General features: G+C 42.3%; 1 protein-coding gene and 1 non-coding gene across 2 annotated transcripts in view; both read right to left on the reverse strand.

The window, feature by feature from the left end:
• Grhl2 (grainyhead like transcription factor 2) overlaps window positions 1-27,341 on the reverse strand; it is a 129,471-nt gene that overhangs the window by 8,376 nt on the left and 93,754 nt on the right. The window contains exons 9-14 of the mRNA XM_042672982.1: window positions 22,501-22,659; window positions 17,864-17,951; window positions 17,365-17,504; window positions 12,568-12,599; window positions 5,671-5,765; window positions 1,579-1,664 (exon numbers count right to left, since the gene is read on the reverse strand). Coding sequence (XP_042528916.1) covers window positions 1,579-1,664; window positions 5,671-5,765; window positions 12,568-12,599; window positions 17,365-17,504; window positions 17,864-17,951; window positions 22,501-22,659 — 600 coding nt within the window. The remainder of the gene's footprint in view (window positions 1-1,578; window positions 1,665-5,670; window positions 5,766-12,567; window positions 12,600-17,364; window positions 17,505-17,863; window positions 17,952-22,500; window positions 22,660-27,341) is intronic.
• On the reverse strand, window positions 24,719-24,820 carry LOC122102501. The gene has a single exon (XR_006146513.1). It is a non-coding gene; the product is annotated as a Z30 small nucleolar RNA (small nucleolar RNA).

Raw genomic sequence — 27,341 nt, forward strand, 5'->3', positions numbered from 1 at the left:
GGCTATTATTTTCTGTTAGGCCTTGGGACCACAAGGCATATAAATTCATTTTTTGAGAACAGCTCTCTGACCCTGAGTTTCAGAGGTGGCCATGGTCTCTTCATACAACTTCCAGGGTTTCTGAGCAAAGACCAGCACCATGTCCAAAGCTCCCTGCTTCCTCTGACATTTTGAATGAGTAGACTATTACACAATGGAACTGTGACCTAAGATGACATTCATCGTTGGGATATTGAGGAACTGAGTGTTTGAGATATCTAGCGGCGGAGGAGCTGGAAGATGCCCTCATACTGTGTGTTGTCTGGCACTGTTTCCTACTCAAGGTAAAATGGTTCCATTACCACGTTTAATCTATGCCAGGGACACAGTATGTGCCAGGGCCTGGGGAGTCTCGTTTCTATATTGTCTCTTTCAGTCTTCACAATAACCAAGGGAAAGCCTATTTTCTTAAGGTTCTTAACATGTTCCAACAAGTAAGAAGCACAGTCAAAATTTGAACACAGGTTTTCTGAAACCAAAGCTTGTATACTGACCTCTAAGCTATATGCCTCCATGGGTTTATTTCATACAAATACATCTATGATCAACATACATGTACATTTACTAACATACACATGTAGACAATCAGCTTTCTGTACCCACATGCTCTGCAGCCACAGATTCAACCAACTACAGATCAAAAATGTATATATATTTAAAGTTATGTGTGTTCTGAACATGTATAGACATTTTTCTTGCCATTACTTCCTAAATAACGCAGTACAACTCTGAGCATTTAAATTATGTTATCTCTTATAGATTGGGTAGAGATGCTTTAAAGTATTTGGGAGGACATGCAAAGGTTCACTGTAAATATTACACCATTTTATCTAACTGACTTCGGCATCCAGGAAGCTTGGTATTATAGAACCAACCTTGGACATTGAGAGAGGACTACATAATTGTATCGTGTTATATATGTTTATTTTATATAAGCTCATTTGCTTGTCTTCTGACAATTTTATAGACATTTAAAACTTTTTGGTTCACTTGAGGAGATGCAGATCCTATTTCCTGCATTCATTTTCGGGTTTATTTTTCCTTTGCAGGGAGCAGAACTCCATCCCAATGAAAAGAACTATACAACAGAAGAAAAATTTCCAAGCCCAATAAGCCAAAAAAGTGGAAAAACCCAACATCCATCAGTTACAGAAGTGAAAATAAAAGATGGTAAATCCACACAGTGAAATGTAATTCAGCCATGATAAAGAATGATATGTTGGTCTATACTACAACATGAATGATCATTAAAAAAAAAAAAGAGAGAGATGTAGGGAAGGCAGACAGAGAGGAAGACACGAAGAAAAAAAAGAAAGAGTAAAAGTATGAACTGCCCAGATTAAATAGCAAGACAGTTTTACCAAGTCCCCCTCTTAAGATGCTGCTAAACCCTGGGCCAAGAGATCAGCATCTCCACAGACCTCAGCTTTTCCTTTCTCTCTAGGAAGCTCATTCCGACACCACCTCCATGGCTGCACTGGAATAAATGGGTTTTGCTAAAGAGGACTTGGCTGGAGGCTGACAGGGCTTGTGTCTTACCGCTTCCATCAGTCCTTTCACTGTAGGAGACTTCAGCATCAAAGCATCAAACACGTCGTCCGTCTCCTTCCTCACATACAAAAGCACTGAAAGAGAACAAGATAAGTCATGTGACACAGGCCCAGAATCTGCTTCTTGTTACACAGGTGGCTCAGGCTGACATCACTGATAAGCTTGGACCCCTGTGGGGTCTAGGTCACACTCTATAAGAGTGCCTGAGTCATCCACATAGAGCTCCCATGACTGGGGACTCTTAGGGATTTGACAAGTAAACTAACAATGGGGAAACACCACAGGATGTAAGATGCCTTGACACCCAGGTTCACATGGGAGTTTCTCACGGTGAGTACATCATCTCCCGATGATTTTCCTTTCCTGTTTATTTATTTGGCTGCAAAGGCCAAAGAATCCCTAACAATGGCTTTGGTAATCATTCTGATCAGTCTCTTGAAGAATTTCCGACAATAAATATTGCTGATGACTTACTAGGACCCTAGGCCTTGTAAGCCAGGAGCCAGTAAGTCCTGGCCTCTAGCCTTAAGGGAATGTGTGGTCCACTTCAAGAGGCAGGGAGACTTCACATAACCTAGATGAAGTTATGAGTTACAAAGGAAAACATAGCCTAATTTTGCCAGAGTAGGGGGAGGGAAGATCCAGGCAGATGGCCTTAAGGAGAGATCTGAGTTAGGAAGATGGCAGGGGCATCAATGCCCCAGTGAGAGTGGAAATGGTGGAGATTCTGGCCAGATGGCCAGCAGGGGAACAGGTACAGGAGGGAAATGTGACACCGGCAGGGGAGTGGAAGAAGCAGCTTAGCCCAGATCTCCAGAGGCCAGGTTGGAGCCCAGCTCAGTCCTTGCTACCATTCTAGTCATTTCACCTGTCCCAGCCTGGGTCTTCTGTATGCCACGGGGACACTAGTGTCTATTGCATAGGGTAACGTTAGTGTTCAGTGACACATGGCTTACATGGCTGCTTAGTACCGGCCTGGCACACAACAAACACTTGTCCTCAACTCAGAAGTTGTTAGGAAGCATTTGTGGTCTTAGTGTCTCCACAAGGTGGAAGACAACTCTTCTAGTCATTTCTCTGCAAAATGACGTTCTAAATCTGAGCATGTATAGAGTAAGAGATGGTAGGGACTCCAGGAATCCCTAGAGGTGTGCAAATGGAGCCCAGAGATATCTCCCTGACAGCCACCACTGCCCAGATCATAGCTGTTGGCTGCTGCTCCAAGAAAGGAAAGGAGAGAGAGAAAGGAAGGGAGGGAGGGAGGGAGGGAGGAAGGAAGGGAGGCAAGGAGGGAGAAAGAGATAGGGGAAAGGGGAAGGAGAAGGGCAGAGAGAAGGGGAGGGAAGGGAAAGGAGACAGACTTAAGTACTGCAGTTTCTTCTCTTTATCGAATATAAAAATTAAGTACCTGTTAAATAAGTAGACTGGATATGTCTCCATAGATTTCTAAATTTAGTCCTTTAGAAGGAATATTTTATAGCCTCCATTTCAGCTAAAATGAGTTCGTAACCTACTGGTTATTATAAGAGGACTTGTGGAAAAATAATTAGGAGATAGGATCCCAATTACATCTAGATAAAGGAAATTAAATCCAAGGGGGAAAATTGGCTGTTACAGATGAAAATTCTATGCTTTCTCCCCAAAGCATTCGAGAGAGAAGGGAAAAAGCAATTTCCATCAGGCTAGCCCTAGGAAACCTCAAAGCACATTCTATTAAAGTGAGCCTGGTTACCATCCATTTATAATATCTGCTTTCCAAATCAGTGTCTTTGCCACACTTGCTTGTGGCACGGCTGGGAAGTGCTGAAGGTGCCCTGCTGCTCTGGGGCGGGTGGGAAGGGACACCAGGCGGGCAGTACCATGCTCCCCTGCGGTCTGTTGAGAGTCACACTTGGGTAGGCATGCTGGGCTTACAGCTCACTCCCAGGGGATTGCCCAGGGGGTTGGCTTTCATTAACTCTGCATCTGTGGCAAAGTAATAGTTGAAATCACTCTGCCAAGGTAGTAAAGACAATCATCACACAGCCCAAACATACAGCCAAAGACAGAGAGCTGCACAGCTACCCCCAAGTGACCCTGACAGAGGCTGTAAAGGCCAAACACTCAGTAATGATGGCTTTGGTGATCACTGTGATTGGTCTCTTGAAGAACTTCTGAAAGATGCATGGTAGGAACTGTCATTGACCCAGATTGTCAAATGTAGCTCAGAGTAGGAGCACTAAGCCAGGAGTGGGTTAACTCCTCTGTCCTTTTCCACAAAGAAGCTACTATCTTTGGAAGGAAAGTCACTCCTAGGAGATGTGTCCTTGCTGCTGGTGGGTTACTGCACTCTCCTGTGTCACTAGGACTTAGTTGTTTCAAAGGACACAGCTTTACTTTTAATCATACAAGACCATTTCTAGTGGCAGTTTTTGTGCTGGCTTCACAATCTCTGAAATCTCGGGTACTAAATGTGGAGGTAAGCTACAATTATGCATGTCTGTGTCATTCTTAATTTCTGGGTGACTGTGCCCTAATTCTAAAAGTATAGGGTAGAAAGGCATCCAGGAATGGAGATCAGATGTGCTTGACTATTTGATGATGAGCTGTGAGAGACTTTTACAGACTTAAATCTTGCTAACATTCATGCATTTGGGCTCTTTCTATTCTGAAAAAACAATCACTCATATGCAACTAGGATCGTGTAACTTACCAGATACAGATCTAATGTTAAAGTTAACAGCTCTAACTGTGAGCAGGCTGGAGTGAAGTATCTTTTGTATGTAACTCATCAGTCCTCTCTAAAACTCTTGGTGGGGGGGCACTTTGTCACCCACACTTTATAGTTTAGAACTGTGAAGAGTGACAGGATGAAGGTCCTATTCAAGGTCATACAACAAACTCCAGGAGCCTAAGGCAGGGTACAGGAGAGGTCCCTGACAATAATGAAAATCCCATTATAACAAGTAGAGAGAGAGAGAAAAAAAAAGAAATTTCTCAGTAAGAAAAAAATTCATGTTTGTTTAACATTGAGTCTTCTTTGAGTCATTACAAGTCCAGTACAGGGTAAGTCACTGCAACAGGGTGCCAGGGAAATGTCCTGTGAGGGACAACTAGGGATAGTACGGACAGACTGGGTAAGACATGGTGTTCTCAGCCTTCCTTCTTGCCCTCTAGGGGAAATAGAGTGAGATCCTTGACTAAGTACCAGGCACCCATGGCTCATGCCTATATTCTGAGCTATTCAGGAAGCTAAGTTTTGAAGCCAGTCAAGCAAGAAAGTCTATGATCCTCTTTTCTCCAATTCATCCAAAAGCTACAAGCGGAAGTGTGGCTCAAGTGGTAGAACATCAGCCTTGAGGGAAAAAGACAGAGCCCATGCCCTGAGTTCAAACTTTAGTATTAGCACAGTAAACAAATAAGCTAGGTGCTGGTGGCTCATACCTGTAATTCTAGCTACTAAGGAGGCTGAGATCAGTGGATCATGGTTCTATACCAGCTTAAGCAGAAAAATCCATGAGACTCATCTCCAATTAACCACAGAAAAAGCTGGAAGTGGCGATGTGGCTCAAGTGGTAGAGTGCTGGCCTTGAGCAAAAGGAGCTCAGGGACAGTGCTCAGGCCCAGAGTTCAAGCCCCAGACTGATAAAACAAAAACACAATAATAAGAGGACGAGGAGAAGGAGGAGGAAGAGGAAGAAAATAAATCCTTAAATGAGTACGTTGTGATGTCACAGGAAACAGCGGCTCATTTATTTGTGTAAGATTTTTCCATCTATTAAATAATTCTGAATCACTGGTTCCTATGAATTATGACTGTCACGCAGACAGTAAGAGCTTCCTTTTCACCCTGCTGGATGAGTAAGTATCTGTATTTCCCTTCTCCCAAGGCAAAAGAAAGAACCAGTATGCAGAAAGAACAAATCTCATTCAAGAACAAATCTTATTCTTAAAAGAACAGAGTTTAGCACATTGGAGGGAAAAGCCTATGCACTTCCTGTGTGGAGAAAAATTCACCAAGCCCCTCTGCCCTGCTTTCCAAGGAGCCACAGGCAGGTGACACTGTGAGCTCATTGTGGTACAACCCAGCTGGAGAGATACCTCGCTTAATGCCTTCTTCTTTAATTTGCTTAGCAGGTGCCGGACCAAACTCCTCCTCCATAGGCCTGAACATCCGTTTAACAAGGACACTGTTGCTAGAAAAGAAGAGTAGAGATTGTTAAGCACCAAAGGCAAGGTATCACACATGTTACCATGCATGGGCCAATTCCTGTCCTGTTCCTCGTTTGTGCCATGCCACCCCCACACCCACCTCCTTCCCCTTACAGGCCTATGCCCTCCCTTTGGGAGAGAGCATATGCACAGCACTGTCCTTAGGACACAGAAGTAAACCTTGCTCCTCATCTCTCCAAAATGAGAGATGTGGGTGGTACTCCCTCCAACCTGTACCTCTGTCCTCTTTCCTGTTCAGAAAATCAAGGCAGAGCACCGGGAGGGGAGTGAGCACTGTTGCCTTTGTGCTTCCCAAGTCACAGCAGTCCAGCAGAGGCCTGACTGTCTGTTTACCTCTTGCCATCTCCTTAGGGCACGGTAGGGAAATGGAAATGATAAGAAGCCCACCTTACTGGACCTTGGCTTTGAGGGACCCCCCCCCCATAATAAAGTTACTCAGCGAATCTGGCTTCCTGTTATTTTCTCTCCCCATTGGCTGGAACAGATGAAAATTGAATAGTGGGAGTTCCCAGACCCAGTAACAAATCCACTTCTGTTCCTTGCAGGAGGTTCCAGTCCCCCCTCTCCTGGATGACCACAGTGCTGGGATCGTGCATGGTGTCAAGTGCTGATGGCTAGTACTTATGGTTAGACACTTCCTTCCAAAGTCTTTATTGGCGCTGAGAAAAACTGATTAAGAGAAACCAAAACTGGAAGAACTGAAACCAGAGAAAATGCTCAAGAGAAATCTTACATGTGTGTTATTCTTCAGAGTGTCAAGGAAGCAGATACAGAGCTTTGGAAATTTTCATCTGTTCAGGTTTTCATGGGCCCAGGAAGCAATCATAGACAGGTAGTTCAACAGAATGGTTCAGACAGGAACTCTGGGAACTGATTAGCTTGACTTAAATCCCTGCTTTCCACTTCTCTGGCCTTGACCTAAAATCGCTTATCTCTAAAAGGAGGCTGATGACAGAAATTGTAACATTTGAGGAAACAGAAATAGGTGAATTACCCTAGGCTGATGATTATATACTGTATATGTGTGGCAAGTTATTACATTGGATCCATAAATAAGCACAAATATTATCAACTAAAGTATACATGATACAAGTTCATTAATGGTATGGAAGTTTAGAACGAGGCTGTGAGAAGGATCAAGCGAATTCACACATGTAACACACACACAAGATTCATTGGAAGCACCCCTGAAGTGCATGATGAAGATGAAACTGGTGGGTACAAGCTGGAGAGATTTGAAGAAGACACTAAATAGGGCATATATGTCCAAAGAGCATTCCCATTGATCCTCCAAGACCAAACTGTCTGTGCTACCACTATGGTCAAACTTAAGGACCATCAGATGCTGGTGGCAAGGACCACCAGTAAATCTGAGAGGATGATGAGAAATAACATTAAGACTCATCATTCCCTGAAACATGTTTGACCTGGGTCAATATAGTCATAATACTCAATGTATATACGTGAAAATAGAACCAGGTAATTTGAGGCAATGGGTGGGATTTGGGATTTGTACAAATGGGGGAAGAACAATGGAAGGGGTGACAAAATAAATAGGTAAGTTGACAGACAGACAGACAGACAGACAGACAGACAGACAGACAGACAGACAGACAGATAGATAGATAGATAGATAGATAGATAGATAAACTATCCTGGGACTTAAACTCAGGGTATGGTCCTTGGGCTTCTTTTGCTCAAGGCTACCAGTCTACTACTTGAGTCACAGCTCCACTTCTAGCTTTTTTGGTAGTTCATTGGAGATAAGAGTCTCAAGAACTTATCTGTTTATGCTGGCTTCAAATCACTTTCATTAGATCACAATCTCCTGAGTACCTAGGATTATAGGCATGAACCACTGGTGGTCGGTTGTAAAAATAATTCTAAAACTAATTTTAAGAAAAAGGAATCCACATTTTCTTATTTTACATTCTAGTTTGTCAAATATTGAAAACAGCTAGAAAGAACTCTAAAGGTCAAGTCCCTGTGGAAGGTGATAATAAACTTTTAAAGCATTAGTCTCTCTGCCTTTCTCTTTCAACTTTGCCATAAATGCAGGTCATAGTAATATGTCACATCTTAGACCTAGAATGACCATGTCCTCGGGATTAGAAGATTAAAGAATTCACCCACATAGCAGCCACTGGTCATTTGGTTAGTAATGAGCAAGTAGCCTGAAATGTCGCCAATCACTCTCCTGCTGTGTGAAGTTTCCTAAGCTAGCAGTTCTTTTTTTCACTAAACAAAATTTATTTCTGTTTTTCCACTTCTGTTGATTTTTGATGTACTTCATTTTGAGCCATGATGGACTTTGCCATTAAAATAACATCTTGGATAAACTATTTGAAGTCCTGGGAGTTCAAATATACTTTTCTACAATTTCAAATCTATAAACCCAGTGGGAGTCAATCCATTTTTTATGAGTTTTGAATTTGATTGTTTGGATTCTTTCCAAAGCAAGGTCAGAAAGGAAGGGCAGATAGGACTGGCCTATTTGCCAGTCAAGTACAAATCTGAGGCCTAGGCAATGATACTGCATTACAGCCCCAAAGCCTGGAGAACAAGGAAAAGGTGGTCAAGATGTATAATGACTCAGGGCCAGCAGCACATTCAGGCATGGACTTGACAAAAAAAATTGGGAAAGTATCAGATGAGAAACAGTGGTCTCTGGCCACCCTTGGAAAAGGCAACCTTGCATCTGAACTATACTATGTTTGAATGATTGGTAAGACTTCCCCAAAAATGTATAGAAAGGAGAGATATTGCTTGCTTGTCTCATAACTTTGCTTATGAAGTGATGCATGCTAATGGGCAAGGACATCCCTAAAAGACTGGAGCCACATCTCCTCCATCAAGAGGAAATTATCTTCTTTCATTTAGTTTCAACAAATTACTCTTTTGAGGTCTCAGCCCAAAATGACTTTAGTTAATGCTAGTTTTGAATATTTTTTTTGGGGGGGTGGTGTCTGGCCGTGGGGCCTGAACTCTTGGCCTGGGCGCTGTCCCTCAGCTCTTCAGCTCAAGGCTAGCACTCTACCACTTGAGCCACAGCGCCACTTCCGGCTTTTTTTCTTTTTGCTTATGTGGTGCTAAGGAATCGAACCCAGGGCCTCAGGCATGCAAGGCAAGCGCTCTACCACTGAGCCACCTTCCCAGCCCCTAGTTTTGAGTATTGGTAATATAGGATACAACTGGTAATAAAGCATAGACACAAAGGAGTCCTAGAGATGTGAGCTCACAACTAGCAATAAATAGGTCAGTAAGCCCCAGACATATCATTATAAAGGCTAATACAGATATTCTGTTGCTGCTTAAAATATTACAGGGGATGGCCGACCACTGTTCCAGCCAAGAACTTGATAATCTATCTAGAGATTTTTAGACATTTTACTGGAGAGCTGTTGCTGAGGCCTTGAGCACTGGAAGAGCTGAGGGCACAGAGGAGAACTGAGAGGGGCTGAGGGGGATCTGGGACTTTTGCCCTCACGGCCTCTTGTCCATTCAAGACTGGGGTAAGAGGATGACAAGCCCAGTCAGAGGCACATACTTAAGGGCAAAGAGGCTTGCATTGCTGAAGGCAATCGCAGGTGTTAGAGAATCAAACATATTATGGTTTAGAGCACCAGGACTTATGGTCAAATTTCTAGAGAGCAAGGAGCCAAGTACTCTGGAATGCCATGTTCTACAGGATGACAAACCAAGACACTAAGCAGAAAGCCATGGGGAGCAAGAAACTTAGCCCAAGAGCCATCCCGATGGAGACTGTGCAAAACCCAGTGAAGAAAGCATCTGCTCAGGGCTTGAGTAATGCATATGGCAGCCTCAGCCTGATCTCCTCAATCAGGTACGTACTCATCAGATCTGGGTTTCACTTCAAGTGAAACTTCAAGGGATCACCCAAGTTGTGCTTTTGTCAAGGCCAAAAAGCCCTTCCTAATGAGAACGTGTCCCCTTGATGTCTCCTTGGAAACCACAGGTCAAGAGTTGAGAAGCAATAGGGCACAATGGCAAGAGCAGGTAATGGGAAGTGTCGCTGGACATGGGCTCAGTTACTATGGAGGTGACTTTGAACAAGTTTTCTAATCCCTTGGGGGTCTCAATTTCCTCCTTATCAAAAGGAGATAAAATAGGAAGAGAATAGGGGAGAATACATTGAGGCTGCCTATAAGGAACTCAATGCAGTGCACAGACAAGGTATCTGGTGAATGTTAAAGCACTACATTGCCATATATCAATAAGCTAGGACCTACCATGTATGAAGACTGAGACGTCAATGCTGTCCACGCTGTTCCAGCAAGTACTAATGAGATGCACGAGTATAAGGTTTGGGTCTTAGGTGTCATAACTGTGCAATCACACAGGGTAGTTCTCACTAGCCAGGGGAATTACAAGTAGTTCAGTGGGCATGTCAACATAGCCAGCTTGCAAAGGACTATCTGAGATGAGACAGATCCACAGTGAGATCTATACAGCAAGGGACATTTAGAGTTAAGTACTTCTCACTCCTAATGCTAAGTTTTCCTATCTTCCTTTTCTTACTCCATACTAAATGCAATGTTAATAATGCTAGATGGATCTAAGTGACATTGCTACCTCTACTACATATTGTCAGTCGTGGTGCTTGAACTCAGGGCCTAGGCCCTGTTCCTGAGCTCTTTTGTTCAAGGCTAGTGCTGTGCCACTTTGAGCCATAGTTCTATTCTGGTTTTTTGATGGTTAACTGGAGATAAGAGTCTCATGGATTTTCCTGCCTAGTCTGGCTTTGAACCTAGATCCTCACATCTCAGCCTCGTTAGTAGCTAGGATTACAGGCATAAGCTACTAGCTCCCGGCTAAGTGATATTCTTATACAAAATTATCAAATGTAAAACTGAAGAAACTGAAGCCCAGAGATCAAGGGACTGGCTTCTGGCCACACATTGGCAACTGGCAGTCCAAGAACAGAACTTGGGTTGTTGAGTTCAAAGCCAACATTTTTTTTTTACAATGCCATGCTGTCTTATAAAATATGTGAACAACAGATTAGACAATCATCTCTGTTTGCTCCTACTATCAGAAATTATTAATGGACCAAGATAAAAAGAACAACCTTTGTCATTTCCTGGAGACAGGATCTTGCTATATAGCCTAGACTGGTAATCCTCCTGCCTCAGCCTCCTGAGTGTTAGGATTACAGGAATACATCATCCCACCTGGCTCTTGAACAGGTATTTAGAAAACACAGTATTCTGAAATAAGAGTTTAAATCCTGGACAAGATACTGTCCTTAACCAGTTGGGGAATCATTTCACTCCTTTGCAATTCTCTCCCTTTGGGATAAAAGTGATAAATGCTCTATAAACAGAAAGTAAACATGTAGGCTTTGCAGGCCATCTGGTCTCTATTGTAATTCAGTTCTGCTGCTATAGTGCCAAAGCAGTCTTAGCCAATACATAGAGGACTTAACATGGTATGTGTTAATAAAACTTTATGGATATTTGGATTTCATACAATTTTCCTAAGTCATGCATCATCATTCTTTCAATCTTTTTCCAAGTGTTGGAAAAAGAAGAAAACCATTCTTAGTCTGCAAATTATTGAAACACAGACGATGAACTCAGTGCTATCTATTCTACTTGCTTTGCTAACTGGTCAATACTTTACATATAAACATATTAAATTACTTAAGAATAGGGATGTTCTGGTTTGACCAATCTTAAGATTTAGTTATCTATATCTAATATATCCAAGAATATAAAAAGATATTAAATGCAGTTCTCGTTTTCTGTAAGAGAGAAAATAGTATCCAGGTCCTAAGAAGAATTATTTCATTATATTCTGTAGACTGTGTGATTCAGAATACATGTTTATTCTGAAAGTCAACTTTTAGGAGATTATTAAAAAATTGAGTCGCATCCTCTGGAGAGAAAGTAGCAGAGTGAGAGGCAAACCTATATTTTAACCAAGGACAGTGAAGGACAGAAATGATATTTGAATGCTGAATGTGAATGAGACTTACCCAGAAAGGAAGATGATAGCTAATGGAAAAGAAGTCAACTGGATTCCAGCTCTCAGAAACAACAGTGTAATGAGCTACCACACATACAGTGCACCCTCCATCACAGGCAATATTCAAGTAGAAGCTGGCTGACTACATCTCAAAGACATACTATAGACATTACCATTGACCAGGAGAGGTCAGCTCAATGACCTTGAAGGCTCCTTTTGGTGCAAAAACTCTAAGTCTATAAAATGAGTGAAGGATAGAAAGCACTTTGAGGATTTGGCTACCCATAAAAAGCTGCAGGACCCTATTGAGGTGAGCATGCGTCCATCCTATCACTATCAGATAGCATGATGAAGAAGATTCTGGAACCTTTGATGACAAGCACTCAAACCTGCCTAGAGCCAAGACTGCAAGAAGCAAGTATGTTCTCAGGTAGTACTGAAGTGGAACAGCTCTTGCTCAGATTTAGCTTGATCTTAGGTTGGGACCAAACAATGGGTAGCAAGGAGGATTTCTGTAATGGAGTGTTGGTGAAAAGATGGACTGGAAGAGATAGGTCACTTAGAAAAATGAACTGTCACTCAAAGGTAGGAAGGAAAAGGAGGGAATTGATTAGAGAGAAAATGATCCCCCAGCTTTCCCTCCTAGACAGTCCTTTTCTCAGTGCTAAGACACAAGCAAAGGTCCCACCTTCTGCCCAGAGTTGCCCAGAGCTCAAGGAGCATGTCACTCACATAGACAGACTTGAGGTGGTTAGGGGAAATAATTGAGTGTCTTACCCTTCTCGTTCATCATCTGTGTTGTAATACACCTGTAGAACAAAGCAATAGTCTTACTGTAGGTCAGAGACAAGAGTGAAAATGCATCACATGATATATAGACTTCCTTAAGGTATAAATTGCCACTTAAAAAAACAAAAGGCAAATTTTCAATGATTGTGTGTGTGTGTGTGTGTGTGTGTGTGTGTGTGTGTGTGTAAAGAAACACAAAATTTAACCTCTTCACATTTTCCCTGGGGTTGATTCTTCTTTAATGAAATAAAATGGAAAATCTGATTATTTCTAGCTAAAGTCAGTCTGATTAGATTATTACAGCCCTAAGCCAAATCTTGCTTCTGACATTAAGAAAATATGCTGGTGGGAATCTAGATTCATGGTTTAGAAAGGTGCTGGTTGGCAGTGTGGCTCTTGGAGCAAGGCCTGGGATGCCTATCCCATGTGACTCACAGATGAGCTGACTCTGAGGCTGGGGGAGGAGGGGGGGAGGGCAAGGCGGTCCGACAGCAGGCCAGCAGGCCAGCAGGCCAGCAGGCCCCCCTGTTTACTGAAAAGGAATCTGGGTTGCCATGACATCCCACATACACAGAAAATTAGAAGTCGCTGTCATTAAGTTGGTAATGGTGACGTGGCTTTGGCAGGCATGCCTAGCCCAAAGGAAGATCTCCAAGGACAATTACCTATAACGGTCAGCCCAGAGGCGGGAAGAATCAGAATTAAAACATTCATTATAAAGCATCTTTAGTATTTGATGGAACTATGGGGGATTTGCTGTGTCCACGTATCTTTCGAGCCTCAGTATTTCTATACATTGTCGGCCTTTTACGAGCCTAAATGTGTCGGTGTGAGAAACAATATACGAATTAGTATCAACCATTCACATATATCCTTCAAAAGCAGCCTGAAGACTCAGCCCCTTAAGTCACTGTTCCCGCCCATCCTAGGCCTCCCCCGATGCCAGCTCAGTACAGATGTCATTTCTGGGTAGACTTCTAAGACTCCTGGCAGCTCCCAGGAAGCTGCCAAGACTAGACCTTATTGCATAACAAACCTGGTTAGCTAGAATTCTCTGAAATGAGTCATTCCAAGTACTGGCTCAGCTCTGCATCAGTAGCCTCCTCATCGTCGTTGCATTGCATTATTTTGTGCTTTCATAAATAAACAGCAAGGAGAGTAAGTTGTGGTATTTTTCGAACCCAGGGTTCAGTGTGGTGTGCAGAGCACTGGTCACGGTGACGGTGGAGGGAGGGAGCCTGGGCCACACAGTTACATTGCAAAGTTCCTGGTGGTGGTTGGTACTGTGTTGGTTGCTTTATATGTTAAAGTCACACATCTGCCCTGCCTGACACCCTAGTAAGGTTAAGAGACAGCTCTTGGCAAAGCTGGCTGGTGATCTGATCACACACACAGTCTTGTAGTGTTCTCTCATCCCCTTGGATGGCTCTGCTTCACGGAGGGTCCCTGTCACTGCCTTCATGATTAGTTCCTCCCTCTCACAGAACCACCTACTGCTTCTTCCTTGTCTGCCATTGTAACAATTGCACCAATTGGACTAATTTCATTTTTTGAAGCATGTGTTTTCAAACCTAAGTATGTCTAACAAACACACCCAGAGGCCTTATTATGAGTGTAATCTCCAAGGATCACTTCAGAGATTCGAATTCTAAAGACTTGAGAGAGAGAGAGTGGTACCGGGAAAGGGAGAGGGGAACTGGGGGGGCTGGGGAATCTGAATGAATACAAGAACATGTGCTTGGAGAATGCTGACCAATCATGATTCAAGGGACCCTCCCAGAGGGTAGGAGAGAGCCGAGGGTCCTCTTGGGTTCAGTCACTTGTATTTATGACTATCCCCTCATGCTAGCTTTTGATGATTACTTGAAGAATGTTCTCCAGTGCACACACAGGTCAATAAGATAATGGGGGAGAGAGGGACATAAGACAGGTAGTAAAAGTGGTTTCCCATAGCCAGTGTTCTCACGTGAATAGAAAGAGCTGGTTCATAGAGGTAACACCTTCAGCATGGCTCAGGACTGGCCTTTGACTGAGGCTGTGGGCTCTGCCCTGTGTGGGGCTGTGTGAGGCTGGTATAGTAAGACTCACACCTGCAGTAGTTATGGGGCACAACCACTGTGGGCCTCCCCTCCACAAGTAGTAAATCAGCCTGCCTCTGCTTCCTTTCATGCTACATGTTCTAGTTGGCCAACCCCAGTCCCATCCTTACTTTGGGGCCACGGCATTGCCTCTTCCTCCTGCCTCTAGACACCCTATCTCTCAGCAAAGGCAACCTTTAAAAGCCGGAGCAGGCTGCTGCTCCAGAGTGCTGTTGAGTGTGCCCTGGCTGCCAGGGCAGCCTTCCGCATCAACTCCCTTGCTTGGAATCCCAGGGAGGCCTGGAACATTGGGAAGACAGCCTCTGGATAGCAGGACCTAAGGACACTGCTCAAGGAACTGCTTTACAACTACTGAAGCCAACAACCTGCCAAGGAAGACTGCTGCACTGGCCTTCCTAATCATCCTGAGGCTGTTTTTCCATCTTGTGGCACTGAGAGGCAGGGGAAGGCAGCGGACTGGCTTCTGTTAAGACTCATTTACAGCTTTGTGATTTCAGACAAATCTTGTCAAGAGAGTAGACCAGGCTGTCAGTGGGGACATGACACTGTAGCCAGAGCCCTGGCAGAGGACAGTAAGCACAGCTTAACTCAATTATTCCTCTTCTAGATGAGTGGAAACCTTGCTCCGTGAAACTCTGGAGTTAGGACAGACAAACCACCACCGGATGCCTGATAACTTTTTGTTTTTTTAATTTGTTGCTGGTTCTCCTTTTTGACTAAATTATAAAATTCTTCCTTTCCCTGTGCCCAAGCAAGGCAGAAATATGAGATTTGTTTTTTAGTGAAAATGTGCTTAAAGGAAAAGCTATTGGTATTGTAGCACCATGTATTAACAGCAATGACAAAATAACCAGGCCAAAACAAAAACCACAAAAAACAAAAACAAGCCCTCTGCGTGTTTAATTGTTGTGTCCCATAATGAAACCACACATCCAATTCTGGGTGGTGAAATAATACTGAAGAAGAGACAGTAAAGCTAATGAAGACTTCACCTGCTAGACCACAGTGCAGACAAAGGTCAGGTCTTAAGAATATCTGCACACAAAACATAGGAGCTAGCCGGGTGCCAGTGGATCACACCTGTAATCCTAGCTACTGAAGAGGCCAAGATCTGAGGATTGCGGTTCAAAACCAGCCTGGGCCGGATAGTCTGTGAGACTCTTATCTCCGATAAACCACAGAAAAGGCGGAAGTGGTGCTGTGGCTCAAGTGGTAGAGAGCTCGCCTTGAGTTGGAGAGCTATGGGACAGCACCCAGGCCCAGAGTTCAAGCCCCACAACTGACAAAAAAAAGAAAAAAAAGAGAGAGAGAAACTTGAGCATTCTGGTAGACCTTATTTCTCAAAACAGACCTTCCCTTAAAGATACTGTAGATCTGAAAGGAAACTAAGCTGCACAGAAATCAAACCTCATTTGGTCGGGTAAAAGACAATTCTGGATGATCTAAAGAAAATACTACTATTTGTCTTTCACACACATTAATTTATCATGTGAAAGAAACAATGCTAAAAAAATAGAGTTACAAGTATTATCTCATAACTCAGTAAAATTCTTTGATCAAAGAAGACTCCATCAACAATTTTCCTCATAGTAAATTGACAATTAATAGTGAATGGTTAATTCAACTCATGGGTAATTGTTCATGTTCCTTCAAGTACAATTAGATATTAGGGAGTACTCTACAGACACAAATTGATGAGTGTGTGTGTATGTGTGTGTGTGTGTGTGTGTATGCACGTGCACCAGTACTGGGACTTGAACTCAGTGCCTTGGCTTTTTTGCTCAAGGCTGGAGCTTTACTGCTTCAGCCATACCTCCACTTTTGGCTTTTTGCTGGTTAGTTAAAGATGAGTCTCATGGACTTTTCAGCCTGGACTGGCTTTGAGCCACAATCTTTAGTAACCAGGATTTTAGGCATGAACCATCAGAACCTGGCCTTCTTTTTATAACATTATTACAATAGTTCCTATGATGGTACATAGTTTTTGTGATTAATATTTTTAATAGCTGCATAATATTCCATAAACCCAAGCTACCCATAATGAATTAGTTATTGGACATCTGTTTTGATTAATATTACATCTTTCCTTCATTTGTAGCTATACCTCACAGACAGAACTTACTTTTGTTATTGTTTTCTAAAGCAGGGGGAAACTTAACTTTATTTCTCACCCATATCTAGATGAGGAATTATTTACCTATTCAATGGATAATATTAATTTACTAGGAGAAAATTGCTGGAGGAAGCTGAGTCTTAATGAAAAAAAATTCCCCTTGTGTGGCTTTAGGAAGCCATAGGTGCAGTTATATTTCCTACCATTAGGTGGTGCTGTATTGTATCAGCTAAACCTCTTGACAAAGTTTTAACAAGCACTCTCTCCTTCTTCCTTCCTTCCTTCCTTCCTTCCTTCCTTCCTTCCTTCCTTCCTTCCTTCCTTCCTTCCTTCCTTCCTTCCTTCCTTCCTTCCTTCCTTCCTTTCCTTCCTTCCCTCCCTCCCTTTCTCCTTTCCTTCCTTCCTTCCATCCTTTTTCATTGCACTGTGAGCCCTTCTTTCACTAACATCTACCCACTCTCTTCTGCCCTTTGGGAAGTCAGTATCCATGTTTTGAGAGAAACAGCATAGACTTTCCTCAACCACTCTGGAGCTGCCTGAGTGGATGGCAGGTGGGTATTTTCAGAGTCTTACCTGTCCAGTCCTCTGCAGGTTTGCAAAGTGAACGTCAGGAATGAAGAGCACAGGCTGTGAGTGCAGGTCAGGCATGGTTTTGAAGTAGGTGATGTCACTCTTCTTCTGTAAAGGTATGGCAGCCAACTTCCCATCGGCGGCTGGAAGGGACCACCCAACCCATAGAGGACAGAGTTATGCATGACTGGGAACCATCTTAACCAAAGCTCACGGCTTTCTACTATAAATATAGATGTGAGCACACGTTGCATGCCTCTTTCCTACCCCACACAAACACAGAAAAACCAGTGAGCCGTGGGGCCCCCAGAGATCTAGCGGTCCCTACATTACAAATCATATTGCACATGTGATTCTATCAGCTTTTCATAGAAAATTAGTCGCTGCTAGGGGCTCAGGCCATCCCTTCCTATCTATCCCTTCCCTGCAACCCTCTTCTCTCTACCTCTTCCTTAGGGGTTCCCCACCCACAGAGCCTCCCGTTCAGCACAGGGAAACTCACAGTTGTTGCACTGTGTTTGGGAGGCCTGGCCTTTCCCTTTCTTCCTGTTCTGCTTTCTCTCTTCATCTCGGATTTTCCTTTCAGCTCCCTAAAGAGAAAAACAAACAAAAGGCCCAGCCAAACACCATTATCAAAGCATGCACCGGTATTGTCCTACATCCACAAATCATGTGACCATGAAACAAAATGGAGGGAAGAGGGGGAACAGGAAGCCCCATTCTCTAGTGAGTTCAGACCTCTGTTCTGACAGTTGAGAACATTCACGAGTCTATGTACTGTACTTCTAACCAGGAGTGTGTCCATCTCAGCTGACTGTCTCCTTTTTTGGTATTGTACCTATTTAAAGAACGTTAGTTTTGAATTCATATGGAAAGACTAGATCCAGTTCCCTAATCCAGTGTCAAAGTAGCTTTACTGATTATAATAAAGTGTCATCGGATGAAGCACTGCCCCATTAAATTCATTCCTGGGCATGGAGAGAGTTTTAAAGTTAAATTTGACTTCTCTATAAAATGTTTCCTTCACTTGTTAGAAATTTTTTAAGAAATCATTACAGTGGCCAGGCGTAATTGGGCATGTTTATAATCCTAGCCAGTCAGGAGGCAGAAGTAGGAGGATTGCAGCTCAGGACCAGCTTGTGCAAAGGTAGAGTGAGTCTCAATCTGAAAACTAAACTAAAAACAAAAAGGAGGAGGGAGTGGTTCAAGTGGTAGAATGCCTGCCTGGCAAACACAAGGTCCTTCCTTCAAATTCTAGTGCCACGAAAAAGGAGGAGGGAACCCTTCATTACAGGGGTAGAACTGAGGGAAGGCATTTATCTCTTCCTTTATGGGCACAGAGGTATGAGGTCCCTCAGTGCTTAGAAGTATCAGCATTTTCATATGGTGTACATCCAACAAAATAGAAGAAGACTGTTGATTATTCAGTGCCTTTTTGTACGCTGTGCTTTGTCATTTGACTTTTCCATTGGCTCTTGCCCAATTACCAAATTGTATCCTATTTTACTGGTTGATCGGCACCACAACAAGTCTTTTCTTTCCTTCAGAGCTGGTGGTAATTCCCTAATTCCTCTTTAGTTGTTTGTTCATTCATTCTTCTCTTTATCACCCCTCATGCAGGTGCTGACAGCTTCTCGCATTTTCTCAGGGCAGGAGAACTCTTGGCACCATGTTTACACCCTGCCCCAGACAGGGAACCCCCAGCCTGACCACTTTCCCTACGTTTCAGGTCAGTTTTTAGTTCCTGATTCCTGTGGCTGCCTCCTGGCCCACATGTACCCAGCGACATTCAGTTCTTCAGAATCTGCCAGCAAATCATCATATGTAGAAGAAACAGAATCGATAACACAAAGCTCAATCAGGAAGTTAAAAATTGGTGAAAATATTTGTAATAAAATCATTTGCAATCAAATATCAGGCATCTAATTCTTTTATTTTTTTTAGGTCGGTTGTAGGACTTGAACTCTGGGCCTGGGCACTGTCCTTCAGCTCTTCAGCTCAAGGCGAGTGCTCTACCACTAGAGCCACAGCCCCACTTCTGGCTTTTTCTATGATTAATTGGAGATAAGAGTCTCACAGACTTCCCTGCCCGGGCTGGCTTTGAATGTGATCCTCAGATCTCAGCCTCCTGAGTAGCTAGGATTATAGGCGTGAGCCACCGGCACCTGGCAAATAACATTTTCTTTTGACAAAAAGTTACTGTTGAAAAGTTTGATGTTGCCAGGCACTGGTGGCTCACGCATCTATAATTGCAGAAGGCTGAGATCTGAGGTTGAAATTCAAAGCCAGTTGGGGGAGGGAAGTCCATGAGACTCTATCTCCAATTAATCATAGAAAAAGCCAGAAGTGGGGCTGTGGCTCTAGTGGTAGAGTGCTATCTATCCTTGAGCATAAAGGAGCTCAGGGATAGTGCTTAGACCCAGAGTTCAAGCTCCAGGACTTTGGGGAAAAAAGTTTGATGGCAAATGTTTTCTATACTAGTGACTATTTTATTTATCTTACTTAGATAGAATAAGGAATAAAGTTTTTTTCTATTTTCTCCAAGGTCAATGGCTTAACTATTTGGTCCTGGGTCATCCTAAATCGTTTTTTCCAAGTATATGGTATATCACTTTGTATTTTAAAATACTTTGCATTTTAAGTATTTCTTCTAATCCTTGTTTTCATTTTTTTGTCCAAAGATTCCTAGTATGTGAATACAAGATCTTTACCTCTCTTCTCCATTACTTTCTTTTGCATCTCCTCCTCCTCCTCCTCCTCTTCTTCCTCCTCCTCCTTCTTGTTGATCATGGGACTTGAACTCTGGGCCTGGGCGCTGTCCCTCAGCTCAACTCAAGGTGAGAGCTCTACCACTTGAGCCACAGCGCCACTTCCAGTTTTCTGGTGGTTTATTGGAGATAAGAGTCTCAAGGACTCTTCCTGCCTGGGCTGGCTTTGAACTGCAATCCTCAGATCTTGGCCTCCTGGGTAGCTAGGATTACAGGCATGAGCTACTGGCGCCAGCTTCTTATTTTTAAAGTTGTGCTGTTTTCGAACTTGTATAGTCTTGAGATGAGACATATCTACCCTATTAGTCACTCTTGTGTTATCTTTTGAAATATTTTAATCATCTCTTTCTAAATTCTTCCCTGAGTTCTAATCTATCTCTTTTCAAGTCATTCTATGCTAGAAACATTTCATGGGTGAGTTTTTCAAGTGTGATTTATGTTGGTCAGCACAGTCTTTATTAGTCCCTTAATTTCATTTAGCTCATTTTGAAACATTTCACTTGTTTTCTGTCATGTGTTTGTGGTATTCTCTGGTGGCCATAGGAAACTTGATTGTTTTCTGTCTCTCTCTCTCTCTCTTTTCCTCTTACCCCAGTACTTAGGTTTGAACTGACAGCTTACACGAGAGCCAAGCCACTGGTTGTTGCTTTAGCTTATTTTTCAGATAAAGTCTCTCTGCCCTTTTCCCTAGGGCTGGTATTGGACTATGATACTCCTATTTCTGCTTCTCAAGTAGCTGAGATTACAGATATAAGACACCAAGCTCAATAATCTCTCTTTTAGATGTGATTTGGGGAGAGTTCTTGTCTTATTTTTGTTGTTGTTGTTGTTGTTTTGGGTTTTTTTTTTTTCCTGTTCTGTTTTTGTTAGTCTTCAGGGAAATGAGTGGGCAGATAATCTCTCCAACTTCCTGGCTCTCTTGCTCCCTCTTGTGGTGTATTCACAAACTGATACAAAACAGTCATTTTTCTAAGCTCTGTTTACACTCTATCCCTTCCCATCGTCATTTTCATGTTTCTTTCAACTTTGTCTTTTCTTTCCACATTTCTTCCCCTGCTACCTCAACTTGATTCTACTCTCAACAGTTTGTCTTAGTAGAGAACTTCAGTTAACAAATTTTTACTGAGAACAAAACACTTCACTACTCAGTTCTTTTGCATTGACCAGAAAACTGGAGGAAACTGTCTCCAGTCTCACATGCTGTGCTCAGAAAGCTGTACTTTCTGGTGAGTGTTTGGGGATATTCTGTAACTTTTCCTTCTTGGTCCTCAGGTGGCCTCTTCCCCTCATACATGCTGAAATAATGGATGTCTCATTCATACACTTGTAAAACTCTTTTGTCACCTAACTATAGGACTTTAAATCATGCTGTGTGTGCCAGTCCTAGAGCTAGAACTCAGAGCCTTGCACTCCCATTCATATTTCTTGCTCATCATTCGTGCTCTACCACTTGAACTATATCGCTAGGACAGCTTCTTTTGCTGGTTAATAGGAGATAGAATCCCCTGGATTTTTTCTGCTTGTTCTGGCTTTACATTTTGACTTCAAAGTAGGTAGGCTTGGATGTATAAGTCATGTGTACTCAGCTAAAACACACCATTCTAACTGCTTTATCTCCTTGATGATAGGACTCAGGAAGATGGAAGTACATATTTACTGAGTGCATGTATACTGATGAACTTATAGTTTTGATTTCCATTTCATGATAGTCTAGCCTCCAAAAACCTACTGATACTATACCAGCTGTCTAAGTGAATCAGACCATAACACTGCATGTTATGACTGAATATTGAATACTGGCACTCCCTCCCCCCCAAAAAAAAATAATATGCTGAAGCTCTTGTAACCAATGAGCTGATGTTGATGTGGTAGAGCCTTGGGGTTGGATGAGGTCATGAGGTGGGAGCCTTATGTGATAGTGTCCTTATTTTTTAAAAATTCATAAAAAAAAATACTGATGGCTGTCTCTTGCTTTTACCATGTGAGGACACAATAAAAGCATGTTCATCTACATGCCAGAAAGAAGGCTTTAGTCATAGAACTGAACTAATCTTATCCTTCCAGCTTCCAGAAATACATTTCTATTGTTTAAGCTTGCCAGTCTAGAATATTTTCTTATTACAGACTGAACAGACTTAAGGCACAAGATAACGTTAGTCATTAACTGAGTGGTAAAAAAAAATGATCAATTAAAAACAATCAATGGACACTTAACTGGTGACTATGTATTTAACAGGAATGGAGAATAAAAGATCAACCATTCCTGCTGTGATTGGTGGAGTCATTATTTTGACACCACTAGACATGACAAGGTGACGTAGAGAAAGTGTCATTAACCAAGGTGCCAAGTAAAACTGTTATTTTTACTCACTTTGTCGCAGAAGACCTTGATCTGGCAATAGGCTCTGTGGATGGGTTTATTGCTGCGATTATTATAACTGTATGTATCAATCTGAATCATCAGAGGAAGTCCTTTCACCCCTTTTTGAGAAGAGAAATCTGTACTTAGGCAATTCACAGTGATGAAAATCTGGAGGAGAAAGAAAGAAGGGAAAAAATTCACAAATCATTGTACCAAGGCTTTCCAGAAACAGTCATACATAAGCCTTATACTTTTGGTGAAAATACTGAACTAATCTACAAGGACTATGCTGTTACAGACAAACCTGTTGAATGCATAGGACATACAATGTATCATTCACAATTTTAAACCTATCATTAACTACCTTCATATTGATCTTGAAGCAGGCCATTTAAATTATCTTGCCAAAAGTATGCCAGCAAAGTCTTACCCATGTTCTTAAATATGCCTAATTGACTTGAGAAAAACGTTGTCTTCTCAACATAGTAAAGGGGTCACTTCTAACAGTCATATAAATTGCTCTAATCCCTGACCTATGGGGAGAAAATAAATGAACTGAGATAATACCTCCCTTTACATATTATTGCATTATCCATTTGCAAATATGTCTTTCTACATGAATACACAGAATGAGATTTGAGACCTTTTTTTTAGTATTTTTATGTCACTCATGTATCGTTAGCTTTTGATTTTCCCTTTAAATCTTCTTCCAATCCCTCCCTGCAGGACAGAATGACAATACTAGCATACTTTCATGTGACCACAAGGTATGAAATAGGAGGGAGAAAGAATAGTAACAGCACTGACTATCCTTGTCTTAGCTCGACATGGTAGTACAGCCCTGTAAACTCAGCACTCAGGAGGCTGAGTCTGGAGTAAGACCCTATCTCTGTTTTTCAAAAAAAGAAACTTTATCTTAAAAGGATGGGACATCAAGAATTACATTAATGACATGTATCCAAAAAAGGTAGAAACTCAAATTGATGATTGCATATTACAGAATGAACCAACTAAAGAATTGAAAATAATAGGTTCATTCTAAAATATTGGTAGAAATAGAGGGTGTGACTAAATTTCCTTTGATTTTATATAGCAGGGGACAATCAATAGGGGACAGCCAATAGCAGATGGACATTAAAGTGTGATTGGAAGCAAGGTACAGGCATAGCCTCAAGTCAGAACACTGACACCACGTGATCGGCTGAGAGAACCAAGCAAGCTATATTTTATTCTTGGTAATGTTTTCATCTACATCCTATAAATTACTTTTCTTTAAAATAAAAATGTAAATCACTGATTGCTTCGAAATTGTACACTCATCTATTCTGAAAACAATTCCATCACATACTATTTCACCTTTATTTGGTCCCCTGAGCTCTGCTTTACCATCAAACCCTAGACCAAAAGCCTCTTGCATCTTTGGGCTGTCCTGCAGGAACTGGTGTTAGCTTCCAAGAACTCTGCTTTAACAGCAGTTAGATTTTTTTAATTTAACTGCCAGGCCTGATCCTTCATTTCAAGCCCTATGTCTGTAGACTTTTGGTACTTTTTTTTTTTTACCCATATCAATTTTAATAGAGGACAGGTGAAAATAATTTGTCTTTGCTATGCTAAGTCTTTTTCTAATAATGTAACTCATTTGGCAATTCAAAGCATATATATGATACAGTTAAATTCTAAAATGAATTATCCATCACATCGATTTTAAAATATTGAAACAGCATAAAAACAGAGTGGCTATATTTTACAAATTCTTATAAAAACTCAAAGGTTTCAAAATATTCAAAGGATATACCACAAAAATACCATAGTTAATTACTTTCTTTTTTTTTTGGTCAGTCATGGGGCCTGAACTCAGAGCCTGGGTGCTGTCCCTCAGCTCTTCAGCTCAAGGCTAGAGCTCTACCACTTGAGCCACAGTACACTTCAAACTTTTTCTGTTTATGTATTGCTGAGGAACTGAGCTCAGGGATGTGTTGCTGAGGAATCGAGCTCAGGGCTCATGCATGCAAGGCAAGCGCTCTACCACTGAGCCACCTTCCCAGCCCCAATTACATTATTTTTTAATACAGTAATAAGTCAATAAAGGGAGTGAATCAGATTCAGGATTGAAATGCTGTAGTCCTCCATGAAGATTTCAAACCAGATTTTCCATTTCAACCTATGTGTTTGTGTGTGTGTGGGGGGGGGGGGGGGGTGGGGGGAAGGGGGGAACCACAACCAGAATGAGCTCAGAGAGAAGATTAAGAGATCATGCCCTGGTCAAAGCCAACACTCAAGCAATGGCAATTCCAGGTCAGACTATACTTCACTTCACTCATCATTGCCTCTTTTGGTACTTTTTACCACCAGCCATTGTCTAGGCTTTAGTGCTTGATCACTATAAGCAGGACTGTCATTTGAGAGCTTCTCATTGGCAATGAGATGCATTCATGAGGCACCACAGCAGCAGCAGGAGTGTCAAAGCCAGTTGACAGGTCTCAGGTACATGCTAATGACAACAGCCTTGTCCACAGGTGCTAGCATTCCCAGCCACTGCCTGAAGATGATCTAAGATGGGAATCCCAGCTCTAACATGCAGCATGAGGATGAAAAGCAGGATGCCTGTACTGCATATAGGATTTGTACAGAATGAGTTGATTTTAGATGATTTAGCACAGCTAATCACCACACAAGAGATAATGAGGTACTTATTTTTCTCACAACATTTTCTTTTCTTTTCTTTTTTTTTTTTTTTGGGGGGGGGGTCCGGTCATGGAGCCTGAACTCTGGGCCTGGGCGCTGTCCCTCAGCTCTTCAGCTCAAGGCTAGCACTCTACCACTTCTCTTCAGCTCAAGGCTAGCACTCTACCACTTGAGCCACAGCGCCACTTCTGGCTTTTTTCTGCTTGCTTATGTGGTGCTGAGGACTCGAACCCGGTGCCTCAGGCATGCAAGGCAAGCGCTCTACCACTGAGCCACCTTCCCAACCCCAACATTTTATTTTCTATATGTACCCCCATTATCATGTTAAAATATACAAAATTGTGTGTGTTTGCGTGCGTGCGCGCTTGTGCACATGCGCATGCGCTAGTCCTGAAGCTTGAACTCAGGGCCTGGGCACTATCCTTGAGCATTTTTGCGCAAGGCTAAAGCTTTACCACTTTGAGCCACAGCTCTATGTGTGGTTTCCTGCAGATAAAAAGAATCACGGACATTCCTGCCAGTGCTGGCTTTGAACCGCAATCCTCAGATCTCAGCCTCCTGAGTAGGTAGGATTATAGGTATGAGCCACCAGGGTCTGCCTCAGAAAATTTTAGAAGATGATCTAACTATGGATGTATTCATTGCATTCCTTCCTTTCATTCGTTTGGTTAGTCGATCCATCTGTCTAACTAGCTTCAGAAGCTCACAATAGATCCAATACAGCATTAGACACCGGGAATAGACAGGAAACCCAAGCCTGCCTCATAGTCTATGGGGAAGACGGACATGGGATCCAGTAATGGTCAAAAAGAGGTGTGGACAGAGGCCTCAAGAACATGGAACTGAGCTTCAGGTTCTAGAGGATACTAGTGAAAAACAAACCACATAGATGCTGGGCTCAGAGCAGGCACCTTACAAAAATACAAATACAAATAGGAAAGAAAGAGAAGAGCTGAAGATCTAGATGTCATGTGAATCAGCACTGACTAATTAATAAGGAGTACTAAGAATAACTATGGGTCGCCGGCTTCGCAGGGACTGCTTCCAGGGTTCAAGCATGTTGCTCATAGTGGTCATATTGACAAAAAAAATGCTACCTATAGTTTATGGACATTGCCCATTGGCAGTGAAATTCTACTGAACATTTGTTCATAAAGCAAATGTTTTTGATTGTCTTCCAAGTTCTAACAGTTGTACAAGTTGTGGTTTCTACAATCATAGAAGTTCCAAGCAAGACAAGGAGAGATGATATGATGCCACATTGTGTTTGGGTTTTTGACAGTACTGGGGTAGGGGTGGGGGGCAGGGTTGAACTCAGGGCCTCACACTGGCTAGGCAAGTGCTCTTTCCACTGAGCCATAACTCCAGCTACTTAACATGGTGCTCTGAAGAATACAAAAGCTTTATTGATTGCTGAACTATATATAGATCAAGGAAATAAAGTGTCCTATTTTAGAAATGCTTGACTTCTTTTATTGTCATTACTGGCAGTGGGGTAATCTTGAGTAAAATGCATAAACATAGTTTTATGTCTGCGAATCAAATGTTCACACTGTGGAATTAGGAAGTTCTCCCAAAATTTGGCTACAATGTTCACACAGAGAATCTTCCTGATGGTGGCAGTAATCCACAGGGATCTCAATGCAGGTGGGTGTTTTCCATTCCTTCAAAACAGCCTGCTTCATACTACAGAAGCCAGTGTTCTGCTGAATGTGTGCTAAGCTATTAGATTTCATGGTGATTTAACCATATATATCAACAAGCTGGGTGTTGGTGGTCACACCTTTCATCCTGGCTACTGAGGAGGCTGAGATCTAAGAATCTCAGTTTAAAGCCAGCAAGACCAGCAAGAAAGTCAGTGTGACTCTTCTCTCCAATTAATGATCAAAAACTCAGAAGTGGAGCTGTGGATCAAGGGTAGAGTGCCAACCTTGAGTGAAAAAGCTAAAGGACAGTGCCTAGGCCCTGAGTTCAACAGACACATACATACAAAGATAAAATTGGCTGGGCACTGGTGGCTCACACCAGTAATCCCAGATCAGCTAGTTGAGATCTGAGGATCACAGTTCAAAGCCAACTGTGGAAGGAAAACTCATGCAACTCTTGTCTCCAATTAATTTCCAAAAAAAAAAAAAAAAAATAGGGGTGGAACTATGGCTCAAGTG

Source organism: Dipodomys spectabilis, unplaced genomic scaffold, assembly GCF_019054845.1.
Source record: "Dipodomys spectabilis isolate Male_0828 unplaced genomic scaffold, ASM1905484v1 ptg000783l, whole genome shotgun sequence".
Classification (NCBI taxonomy): Eukaryota; Metazoa; Chordata; class Mammalia; order Rodentia; family Heteromyidae; genus Dipodomys; species Dipodomys spectabilis.